A 13,466-nucleotide genomic window follows, 5' to 3' on the forward strand; every position below is an offset into this window, starting at 1 on the left:
AACATCGTCACCACTATCATAAAGTTCCTAACCCCTAACCCGCCGCCCTCCCGCATCGCAAACACTATTTAAATATTATTAACCCCTAATCTGTCATCCGCCCCCACTATACTTAAGTATTTAAGCCCTACACCGCCTCCACTATAAAAAACCTATTAACCCCTAAACTGCAAGCCCCCACAACGAAATATATTAAAGTAAACTATTAACCCCTAAACCAAAAGCCCCCACATCGCAATAAACTAAATTAAACTAGTAACCCCTAAACCTAACGCCCCCTAACTTTAGATTAAAATTACAATTTTCCTATCCCAAATTAAATTAAAACTTACCTGTCAAATAAAAAAAAATATGTTTAAACTAACAATTAAACTAATATAATTATTTAACTACCAATTAAATTAAACTAAACAACACATTAAAAAAATCCTAACACTACTCTAAAAATTACAAAGTATCTAATTACAAAAAATAAAAGACTAAATTACAAAAAATAACAAACACTAAATTACAAACAATAACAAACAAAATTATCCAAAATAAAAAAAGAATTACACCTAATTGAATAGCCCTATCAAAATAAAAAAGCCCACCTAAATAAAAAAACCTAGCCTACAATAAACTATCAATAGCCCTTAAAAGGGCTTTTTGTAGGGCATTGCCCTAGATTAAACAGCTCTTTTACCTGTAAAAAAAAAAATACCCCATCAGTAAAACCCCCCACCCAACCAACCCCCCAAATTAAAAAACTTAACTCTTAAAAAAAACCTAAGCTACCCATTGACCTGAAAAGGGCATTTGGATGGGCATTGCCCTTAAAAGGGCATTTAGCTGTTTTTCTGCCCAAACCCTAAACTAAAAAAAACCTTTAAAAACCTAACACTAACCCCCGAAGATCCACTTACAGTTTTTGAAGTCCCACTTGAACGATCTTCATCCAGGCGGCGAGAAGTCTTCATCGCGTTGGCCTCTTCAATCTTCATCCCGTCAGCGAAGTACTCATCCAAGCCGCGAGAAATCTTCATCCAGACGGCCTCTTCAATCTTCATCCAGTCAGCATCTTCTATCTTGATCACGGCGGCACCGAGTGGGTCAATCCTGAAGACATCTGGCGTGGAGGATCCTCTACATACGGTCGCCGCTGTACACGGAATCTTCAATGCAAGGTACGTGATTCAAGATGGCGTCCCTTGCATTCCTATTGGCTGAAAAATTTTAATCAGACAATAGGAATTAGAGCTGCTAAAATACTATTGGCTGTTCAAATCAGCCAATAGGATTTAAGCAGCTCTCATTCTATTGGATGATTCATCAGGGCCCTTGGTAGTTTATTCTAGACTAGTACTAAAGCCCGTGTACACGGGCCATTTTTTGCAGTACAGCGGTCCCACCCCTTGCTCTCACCCCCTCTCTATTGCTCTCTCTCCCCCTCTCTTTTGCTTTCTCTCCCCCCTCTCCTTTGCACTCTACCCTCTTTTGCTCTCTCTCTCCCCTCTTTGGCTCTCTCTTCCCCCTCTTTTGTTCTCTCCCCCCTCTTTGGCTCTCTCTCCCCCCTCTTTGGCTCTCTCTCCCCCCTCTTTGGCTCTCTCTGCCCCCTCTTTTGTTCTATCCCCCTCTTTTGCTCTCTCTCTCCCCTCTTTGGCGCTCTCCCCCCTTTCTTTTGCTCTCTCTGCCCCCTCTTTTGTTCTCTCCCCCTCTTTTGCTCTCTCTGCCCCCTCTTTTGTTCTCTCCCCCTCTTTGGCTCTCTCTGCCCCCTCATTGGCTCTCTCTGCCCCCTCTTTTGTTCTCTCCCCCCTCTTTGGCTCTCTCTCCCCCCTCTTTGGCTCTCTCCCTCCTCTTTGGCTCTCTCTGCCCCCTCTTTGGCTCTCTCTCCCCCCTCTTTGGCTCTCTCTGCCCCCTCTTTTGTTCTCTCCCCCCTCTTTGGCTCTCTCCACCCTCTTTGGCTCTCTCTGCCCCCTCTTTTGTTCTCTCCCACTCTTTTGCTCTCTCTCTCCCCTCTTTGGCGCTCTCCCCCCTTTCTTTTGCTCTCTCTGCCCCCTCTTTTGTTCTCTCCCCCCTCTTTGGCTCTCTCTCCCCACTCTTTGGCTCTCTCTGCCCCCTCATTGGCTCTCTCTGCCCCCTCATTGGCTCTCTCTCCCCCCTCTTTGGCTCTCTTACCCCTCTTTTGTTCTCTCCCCCTCTTTGGCTCTCCCCCCCCCTCTATTTGTCTCTCTCCCCCCCTCTTTGGCTCTCTCTCACCACTCTTTGGCTCTCTCTGCCCCATCTTTTGTTCTCTCCCCCCTCTATTTGGCTCTCTCTGCCCCCTCTTTTGTTCTCTCCCCCTCTATTTGGCTCTCTCCCCCCTTCTTTGGCCCTTCTCCCCCCTTCTTTGGGCCTTCTCCCCCCTCTCTTGCTCCCTCTCTTGCCACGCCCCCATCGCGGCACCCCGCCCGGCCACGCCCCCTCACGGCGACACCCGCACGACCACGCCCAATCGCAGCGACACCTGCACGGCCACGCCCATCGTAGTGACACCCGCACGGCCACGCCCCCATCGCGGCACTACATGGGAGGTGAGGTGAGTGACAGCTTGCCTCGCGCTCCCCAGACCTCACAGCTGTTCAGCTTGTATGCTGTGTACCTCGCGCACGCCCGCTGTCACTCACCTCCCATGTAGCGCGCGACTTCTCACAGCTGTTACTTGCCTCGCTCCAAGCCGACACTGATCAATCCCAGGTATGTTTGTCACGTGCAGTCTCTACTGCGCATGACTGCATCTGACAAACATACTTGGCCAATTATTATATAGGATTATTTTTTTTTTTTAAGGGTATTACACTAGGAATATTTTTTATTTTTTTGGATAAATTCATGTGGTTTTATTGTAATGGTAGGTTTTTTATTTTTTGTGATTTTAGTGTTTTTTATTTTTTGTGATTTTAGTGTTTTTTATTTTTTGTGATTTTAGGTTTTAGTGTAAGGTAGCTTAGGTTTTATTTCACAGTTAAATTTGTATTTATTTTAACTAGGTAGTAAATAGTTAATAACTATTTAATAACTAGTCTGCCTAGTTAAAATAAATACAAACTTACCTGTGAAATAAAAATAAAACCTAAGCTAGCTACAATATAGTTATATTGTAGCTAGGTTAGGTTTTATTTCACAGGTAAGTATGTATTTAGTTTTAAATAGGTATTATTTAGTTCATAATTGTAAGTTTAATTTAGCTCTATTGTAATTATGTTAAAGTTAGGGGGTATTAGAGTTAGGTTTAGGGTTACGTTAGATTTAGGGGTAGGTATAGGGGTTAATAGTTTAATTTAGATTTTTGAGATGTGGGGGGCTGGCAGTTTAGGGGTTAACAGATTTATTTAGTGGTAGTGATGTGGGAGGCCAGAGGTTTAGGGGTTAATACCTTTATTTAGTTGCGGCGATGTCGGGGAGTGGCGGAATAGGGATTCATAGATTTATTATAGTGTGGGCGATGTTGGGGTGCAGGGGAATAGGGGTTAATAACTATAGTATTGTGGCTGCAATATCGGGAGCGGCAGATTAGGGGTTAATAGTTTTATTTAGGTGGCAGAGATTTTGCGGGCGGCAGATTAGGGGTTAATAACATTATGTATGTGTCGGCGATGTCGGTGGGGCCAGATTAGGGGTGTTTAGACATGGGGTTTATGTTAGGGTGTTAGGTTTAAACGTTAATTTTTTTTCTCCATAGACATCAATGGGGCTGCGTTACGGAGCTTTTCTTTCTGCGATAGAAGGTGTTAGGTTTTTTTCTGACTCGCTCTCCCCATTGATATCTATGGGGTAAGTGTGCACGAGCACCTCAAAACAGCACTTGAATTGTGTGCGGTATGGAGCTTAAAAGCACCATATCGCATGCACAAGCCGGGTTTTTCAAAACTTGTAATGGCAGCACTATAGGGGGTGAAATAACGCAACGTTTGTGCCGTTAATTTCGTACCCTCGTTAGCGCAAAACTTGTAATCTAGGTGCAGGTACATTTTTATTTATTTTAAGATAGGGATCTTGTAATTAAGTTAGGGGGTTGTTAGTTTTAGGGGTTAATAGTTTAATTTATTTTTTTGCGATGTGGGGGGGCTTAATAGGTTTATTTAGTGTCAGTGATGTGGGAGGCCACAGATTTAGGGGTTAATAACCTTATTTAGTGGCAGCGATGTTGGGGAGCAGCTGAATAGGGGTTATTATCTTTATTATAGTGTGGGTGATGTTGGTGTGCAGGGGAATAGGGAGTTAATAACTTTATTATAGTGGTGACGATGTCGGGGAACGGCGGAATAGGGGTTAATAAATGTTACTAGTGGCGGCGATGTTGGGAGTGGCAGATTAGGGGTTAATAACTTTAATATAGTGTTTGCGATGCGGGAGGGCCTCGGTTTAGGGGTTAATAGGTAGTTTATGGGTGTACTTTGTAACACTTTAGTTATGAGTTTTGTGTAACAGTTTTGTGGCGCAAATTTCATAACTACTGGGCTCAGATTGCGGAACGGATCGTGTCATATAGGCTCTAACACAAGCTTTTTAGCCCACTGCAAAACTTATAATGGCAGCACTATGGAAATCCCTCACAAAAACTTAATTTTTTTGAGTGCGGGACTGACGTTGCGTTACAGGCTAAAATTCTAGGTGAAAATTAGTTACATTTTTTTCCCTAATGGATCATGTGACAGACATCAGCCTCATGAGGCAGCCATCACGCATGCACATACAGTATATGCTGTGAATCTTGCACATGCTCAGAAGGAGCTGTTGCCACAGAAAGTGTGCATATAAAAAGATTGTGCACATTTAGATAATGGAAGTGAATTGATTTAGATAATGGAAGTGAATTGAAAGTTGTTTAAAATTGTGTGCTGTATCTGAATCATGAAAGTTTACTTTGACTTGATGGGACATTAGTCCCTTTAACTTACCACCAATGATAAATTGATATGATATTTATTAGAAGACTTAAATATATATATAAAAAACTAGCTATATTATGAACAAATTAAAATATACTTCAATAAAAAAAATAGATATTTCAAAGCATCTATTCTAAAGTCTTGTTTGTCTAGTTAAAAGGGCATTAAAGTTTGTTCTTTTCAATGTTAAAGTGAATGTAAAGTCAGCTGTTCCTGCAAATACTGCATTAAACGTTATGTAAAAATAGGTCTACTTTAATTCATCATTATTTTAATAACTATTTTATTGGCTTGTATTTTTATTTTATATACCTATGATCGAACCACAATTCCTCTGCCCCCCATCTTTGATTTTTGATTGACAGAGTATGCTAAATATACTCAACCAATCCTAGAATCCCCCCCCCCCCCCCGGGGACCAAACCCCTTTTTGCGACATCACTCGTTCCGAAAGCGCATGCGTTAGAACGCTATTCTTCCGCTGCGTTCGGAAGTGCGTTCACACTTCGCACATGCGCTTTACAAATTTTTTCTGTCTTTGTCATTTTTCCACACTCTTCCTACCGCCAGGTAAGTTGCGATCATACTGGGTATGATTTAAAAACTATTCAAATGACTTTGAATCGTAACCATACTTTATAAAAATGAACATTATTGTGCACATAGTGCACTTCGTTTTAATCTATTTTTTTTTTGGGTAGAATAAGAATATATATATAGAGAGAGAGAGAGGGTTTTTATTTTGAGGAACATAATAAATATTGCTAAAATGTGGAATTATAATTACAACTAAATATCATAGGAAATGCAGCAGTTAGAATACAACAGAGGTACAATGTCAGCTGCTGAACTCGATGCAACGATAGTATTCATTCATTGTATACTATGTTGCTATTCAACTGAAACGCAGTTGAACGCATGCACGGTTGTTAACAGAGACAGGAGCGTGCATTGCCAATACGTAAACAGCGGGTGGAACCGCTCTATATGTAACAGGGATTAAAATAAGGAAGTAGCGGATGGGAGGAGCTGCTCTGGAAAATTGCCAAATTTGGTGATATAAATATAACATTGATTTATACATTATTATTTTTTTTTAAGTTGCGGTTTTAATTATAGACATACAAGGAATTAAGATGTTACCTCAAAAGAAAGAAATTTACATTCACTTTAAGAGAAGGTTAAATGGACATATTAATACAGTATATATATATTAATTAACTTAAATAATATAATGAGTTCAACAAAGGAGATCCTTTTAAATGTATAAATAATCTCTTGTTTTAGGTGTAAATTTGTGTTCACAGTTTAAACAACATTATTTACTGATGTATATAAACATTAACTTTAAATAAAAAATAAGTTCAACAAAGGAGAACATTTAAAAACATAAAATAATCTCTTGCTTTAGGTGTATATTTGTGTTCACAGTTTAAACAACATTATTTACTGATGTATATAAACATTAACTTTAAATAAAAAATAAGTTCAACAAAGGAGAACATTTAAAAACATAAAATAATCTCTTGCTTTAGGTGTAAACTTGTGTTCACAGTTTAAACAACATTATTCACTGATTCTGTGATTTGTATTCATAATTGAGAAGCTTATTTGTTGCACAATACTGGGTAGATGTTGTAGACTTTTGTACTGCTGCCTTGAGTATCGAATGCATTTTAAACTAGTCGGTGTTGTCTTGTGCATAATGCATATCTCCACAGGGTATCTATTTATGCATCTCTGTAACTAGTTACAGTACACATATAAACAATTTCTGATACATAAGAATAATGTTAAATCACTGGTTTTGCAGAAATGTAGAATATTTTTTGTTTAATGAGGGTTTTGATAAAAATATCAATACACCATGCTTACTTGGTATTTGTTTTACCTGTATGTAGTAAATTGTCCTTTCCACTTATTGCTTCAGATGAAGAGCACTCACATACTAAAGAACACTGCAAAAATAAAGTAAAATATTGTTAGTGCTAATTTTAGTTTTGTTAGACAGCAAGATAGAATATACAATACTATCTAAATTATGTCAGTGTCACAATGTATTTTTACATTCATCACCATCTCTGAATTCACTGTTTATGCTAAGTGTTGCTTGGTTTAGTCTTTAAAAGTTATTGTCCGACGCTGCTCTAGCCCAGTGTATTGAGTTGGTCCATCTGGTACTCTGGGTATAACTATCAGTTCTGCTGAATACTTAGTATAACCCCCTGCTGCCTCTTGACTATTTTAAAGAATGATATAAAGACATGCTCATTTGTTACTTGCATATGAGGAACAGCAGCATATTGCTATATTCATTTTCACTTCTTGACCATAGTAATATATTTTGCATATCTGTTTCTTCTTTCACACAAGATATTTTTTTCCAATATATTTTATTCTATAATGTCACAGGGAAGGATTATTGGTTTAACTCACTTTAGCAAATTTAAAAATGTACAGTTATAGTTAAAAATGTAAAATGTTCAGATACTTTCTAAAAATGTTGTTTAGGTAACTGAATTTAAGGAGTAGATTGCTATGCTCAGTTTTACTTTCTGTATCATTAAAGTTTATTTTTTACTTTATTGTTCCTTTAACATTTCATGATTCAGACCAGGCATGAAATTTTAAATGCCTTCCCTATTTGCTTTTATTGTCAAATTTGCTTCATCCTTTAGGTATCCTTTGTTGAAGAGTATTCTCAGTAGCATCTGGACACAGAAGCATATATGTGCAGCCACCAATCACCAGATAGTTCCCAGTAGGGCACAGCTACTCTTGAGCCTACCTAGATATTCTACATTGGAAAGTTGTTAAAATGACATGATCTATCCAAATCATAAAAGTGTAATTTAGACTTTACTGCCTTTTTAATTCACTGTGTATTATGTTTTATTGTGAGCTTAATGAACAAGGTTTTTTTTAAAAAAAGCCTATTATTATTATTAATATTAATTTGTATATTGCTGCAAAATGCCTTAGTGCTTGGTACAGAGATAGGGGTATACGATGACTACGACTTGTGATAATGTACAAAAACATAACGGACTAAACAAATCTAGTAAAGGAGGAAGAGGGTTCTGCTCCAACGAGGTTACAGTCTATAGGAAGACCTTACAGCCTATAGGAAGAGCTTACAGTCTATTGGAAGACCTTACAGCCTATAGGAAGACCTTACAGCCTATAGGAAGACCATACAGAATATAGGAAGAGCTTACAGTCTATAGGAACAGCTTACCGTCTACAGAAAGAGCTTACCGTCTACAGAAAGAGCTTACAGTCTATAGGAAGAGCTTACAGTCTATATGAAAAGCTTACAGTCTACAGGAAGAGCTTACAGTCTAAAGGAAGAGCTTACAGTCTAAAAGAAGAGCTTACAGTCTAAAAGAAGAGCTTACAGTCTAAATGAAAAGCTTACAGTCTACAGAAAGAGCTTACATTCTATAGGAAGAGCTTACAGTCTATAGGGAAGAGCTTATAGTCTACAGGAAGAGCTTATAGCCTACAGGAAGAGCTTACAGTCTACAGTCTAAAGAAAGAGCTTACAGTCTACAGAAAGAGCTTACAGTCAAAAGAAAGAGCTTACAGTCTACCTAGTAGTTCATTTATAAATTGCTGATAAGTTCTAATTCTATTCTTCTCCAAAACTAATTTATATGTACATGTATATATATATTTTTTTTATTGATTAACAGATAGCTGAAAGTAGCCACTGCTCAATGGTGTTGCTTATGGGGTAGACTACAAGTCTGAGGCAGTAAAGTCCCAAATGTCCATTCATAAGTAAACCCTAATAACCCCAGGGTTTCCAAGATGTCCATTTTAGTGTTGCTTATTTTTACCAGGATAGAATGGGCAAACTCACTGCTATATTGGTATGGGTATGAACAAAAATATACTGTATCCTCTTCCTTTGATGATCCTCGGTTTGGTTTAGAAAGTATGAGGTTGCGGTAATCCTTTTTCTGATGGAGATCAGTGTGGTTTGTACGTCAAATTGCCGTGTCTTCTCTCGGTCCGTGACCGATCCCTTGTAGTGGTAATCCCTCCTCCTTGGAGATTTCTTGGCGGCTTGTTATCTTTGCGGTCCGGTTTCAGAAAGCTGTGATGTGCCGTGATATCTTGGCACAGTGATGTTTGGTCTCGCCGGACTTGAATAGTTAGGTGGAGTTGTGGGGGGAGCAAGAAAGAGCTCCGTCCGTCTCGTGTTCACCACAAATCGATGTGGCTGGGTTCAGGTATTTACGCGTTTCGGCTTGACAGCCTTTCTCAAGATTGAGAAATAAAATATTCTGTTTTTTATACTACTAGTTCCACGCTTATTTTTCCAAAGGAATATACAAATTTGAGGTGCATATAATGACCCGCAAAACCATTACCATTTTATAGCTTATACTATTGGGAATTGCAATTCATTTTGCGCCACCTTACACAGCAAAATTACTCGCAGTAATTCTACAGGCACAGAGTTGCTCACTCTGGAACTAAGAATATTACTGTATTTTATGAAGCTTGCTTATTTTTTAATAGAACATTAGTACTGCAAGTTAAATGCATACTCCAGTGTAATAAAATAATACTGCAGTTTATGAATGTATATATATATATATATATATATATATATATACACACATACATATGTGGTTTGTATTTTTATTCTCCCAGAGTGTATTGGACATTGAGAAACATGTACATTAAGATTTTGTAGTCTTAAATAAATTTTTTATTGAAAGTTTAAGGTGTTAAAGTCATTTATAAAAAAATTGCAATTAAATTGCAATTGTGATTAAATCACAATTTATTTTTTTACCCATATCGCCCAGCCCTACATAAAAGGATTAAATATCTTCAGACACTGTCTTCGCACATCCTCCATTGACAGAGGCAAAGAGAATTACTGGGTGTTATGGATAAGGGAAGTTAGGCTTAACAGCTTTGCTGGGGTGCTCTTTGCCTCCTCCTGCTGGCCACTAGTAATTGGAATGACGTTGTGGACTCTCCATGCCATAGGAAAGAAAACAAATGTATACCTTTCAATTTTCTAATATGCCTTTATAAGACTCATAAATTCAATAAACCCTATAAAAGAACAATTAAGTCTACAACCTTTTCCAAATACTGCATTATATCACGCATGTAATAACATTTTCTGTGACTGAGAGATAACAGCTCAAACGTACTGAAATATACAAATTGCTTCTCAAAGAAACAAATAGGGCTCTATAGTATTTCTAAGAATATTGAAAGTTGTTGCAAGGTTCATGATGGTACAACCTATACTTTAAAGGGCCATAATACCCAAATGTTTAAACACATGAAAGTGATGCAGTATAGCTGTAAAAAGCTGACTAGAAAATATCACATGAACATCTCTATGTAAAAAAGAAAGATATTTTACCTCAAAAGTTCCTCAGTAGGCACATCCAATTGTAAAGGATTTCTAAGCATCATATTAGTATGTCTGTCCTGGGACAGCTAAGGGGATGAGTCTCGTGCACTCTCATATTATTTCCCCATTCAGCTTACTATGAAATCTCATGAGAGTTAAGTCAAATCTCATGAGATCACAGTAAAAGAGTTCATGACCTCAGCACTGCTGATGCTGATTGGCTGCAGTTCATTTCTTCATATTTTTTTTTATTACCTGCAGCTGGGAGCAGCTGAGTATAACTTTTTACACAGAACTTACTCTGCTGAGCTGAGGAGATTGTGAGGTAAAATATCTTCCTTTTTACATAGAGATGCTCAGGTGATATTTTCCTGTCAGCTTTTTACAGGTATACTGCATCAGTTTCAAGTGATTTAGCATATGAGTATTATGTCCCTTTAACCTCAGTTCCAGGTAAATACAAATCAGACTACACTGTTATTATCCCAGTTTATCTTGTATTTACTTCTTTTGTTCATATGCATTCAGTTTTAGCAAGGTAGGCTGTACCTTTTTCTGTAGACACATTAGCAAGCACAGCAACTTGAAGACAATTCAGAGTACCCTGAGGAGGGAACATACTTTTTGTATACACTGAAAACTATAAAACATAGAACAACAAAATGGTGCAACAATTCTGCCATGTATCATTCTGTAGAGTATGCGTACTTAGCTTTTAAAATAGCCTTATATATTACCAGCATTGTTGAACTCACATACAGTATTTTTCTATACCAACTCTGTAGGAAGCCTATTTAATGATTCAATAACCTTTTATGTAAAGGGATGATTCTACAAATTACTCCTGAACCTGATACCCTACATCTTGAGATCATGACCTCTTGTTCTGGTCTTGCTCTTTTTGTTAAAAATGATTTTAGCCTCAGCTTTATTACATCTCTTTATACACTTAATGACTTCTATCATTAAAACCTTCCTTCTCTTCTCTAAACTATTAATAATATCACAAAGCATTTCCTTGTAATTTTTGTTTTAAGACCATATATAATTTTAGAAATTCAAGCATGACTAAGGAAAATTCTATTCCGCCCATAATTGAAAATGTCAGTTTCATTTTATTAATCATATAATAAGAATTGAAAGCACAAACCATATTCTAGATAAACTTCAATACACAACTTACAAAGTCTAAAGTAAATAAAACTATTATGTATTTATGTTGTTTATTGTATTTCTATGTGTGAAATGTGGGATATCACACACAGAAAATAACAATACATGCTTAAAGGGACAGTATACACTAATTTTCATATAACTGCATGTAATAGACACTACTATAAAAAATAAGATGCACAGATACTGATATAAGAATCCAGTATAAAAAGCAAAAGGATAACATTATCATAAAAAAGACAATGCTACTAACAAACTTCTACAGTTTATTACCATGGTTCAAAAAGTGGTAATCTATGCTTTCAACATAGACTAAAAAGACAGTATAGTAATAGGACTAGGTGTTGACCGTTTGTAGCATACTGTTATCTAGGGAGCTGGCTTGCTAATCACCAAACATGCAACAATCCTTAGAAGGGCATCATGTATCTCACTACACAAACTCAGTATCAGAGACACAATTATCCCAAAAATAAGAAACTGTAGATTGTCAATCACCTCGAGGGTCAGAGTTTTAACATGATACTGAAAATCCTGTTCAGTCTCAAAGTGACCCATCTGTTATTTTAGAATGCATAGGTGGGTACTAAAAAACATTTACCATTTTGGTGCTGCTAAGTGTTACAAGCATTTGAGATTTGAAAAATCTAGATAAATTAGGATAATTTGAATAATCTATACAGGGTTTTCATGAAGCAGTACAAACAGTTAATATACAAAATAAAGTAAGACCTGGTGACCTAGTGTAGTTAAGATTTGAAAGTGATAGATTTGACAAGCCGTTATATTTTTTACGAAGATATATGGAATGCTAGGGATATGCATTCAGAACCCCTGCAAGGATATTTTCGTAGCCGGACTGATACCTGTAAATTGTTTGCAGGATTTTGAGAATAATTTTATTACATCGAAATTTCAGTCTGTTACATTTATAGAGCATAATGATTGAAGATAAGATCCTGAGTTAGTTGTTCAACAGCTAATTAAACACAAAGTAGACATTACTTTATTGGCACACGGTGATAAACTGTTCTGTATCACAATGTCTAACTTAAAGGGACAGTAAACACCAGAATTTTTGTTGTTTAAAAAGTTTGGCCTAGATTTGGAGTTTGGCGGTAGCCGTGAAAACCAGTGTTAGAGGCTCCTAACGCTGGTTTTAGGCTAACTCCGGTATTTGGAGTCACTCAAAATAGGGTCTAACGCTCACTTTTCAGCCGCTACTTTTCCATACCGCAGATCCCCTTACGTAAATTGCGTATCCTATCTTTTCAATGGGATTTTTCTAACTCCGGTATTTAGAGTCGTGTCTGAAGTGAGCGTTAGAACTCTAACGACAAAACTCCAGCCGCAGGAACAAAGTCAGTAGTTAAGAGCTTTTTGGGCTAACGCCGGTTCATAAAGCTCTTAACTACTGTACTCTAAAGTACACTAACACCCATAAACTACCTATGTACCCCTAAACCGAGGCCCCCCCACATCGCCGCCACTCGATTACATTTTTTTAACCCCTAATCTGCCGACGGCCACCTACGTTATACTTATGTACCCCTAATCTGCTGCCCCTAACACCGCCGACCCCTGTATTATATTTATTAACCCCTAATCTGCCCCCCACAACGTCGCCGCCAGCTACCTACAATAATTAACCCCTAATCTGCCGACCGCAAAACGCCGCCACCTACATTATAGCTATGTACCCCTAATCTGCTGCCCCAACATCGCCGACCCCTATATTATATTTATTAACCCCTAATCTGCCCCCCTCAACGTCGCCTCCACCTGCCTACACTTATTAACCCCTAATCTGCCGAGCGGACCGCACCGCTACTATTATAAAGTTATTAACCCCTAATCCGCCTCACTAACCCTATAATAAATAGTATCTGCCCTCCCTAACATCGCCGACACCTAACTCAATTATTAACCCCTAATCTGCCAACCGGAGCTCACTGCTATTCTAATAAATGGATTAACCCCTAAAGCTAAGTCTA

General features: G+C 37.9%; 1 protein-coding gene across 1 annotated transcript in view; it reads right to left on the reverse strand.

Annotated features, from left to right (window-relative positions):
- The window catches only part of INPP4B (inositol polyphosphate-4-phosphatase type II B), a 1,415,612-nt gene that overhangs the window by 439,031 nt on the left and 963,115 nt on the right, over nt 1–13,466 (reverse strand). The window contains exon 9 of the mRNA XM_053703700.1: nt 6,802–6,868. Coding sequence (XP_053559675.1) covers nt 6,802–6,868 — 67 coding nt within the window. The remainder of the gene's footprint in view (nt 1–6,801; nt 6,869–13,466) is intronic.

The sequence above is a fragment of the Bombina bombina genome, chromosome 2 (assembly GCF_027579735.1).
Source record: "Bombina bombina isolate aBomBom1 chromosome 2, aBomBom1.pri, whole genome shotgun sequence".
In the NCBI taxonomy this organism is placed as follows: domain Eukaryota; kingdom Metazoa; phylum Chordata; class Amphibia; order Anura; family Bombinatoridae; genus Bombina; species Bombina bombina.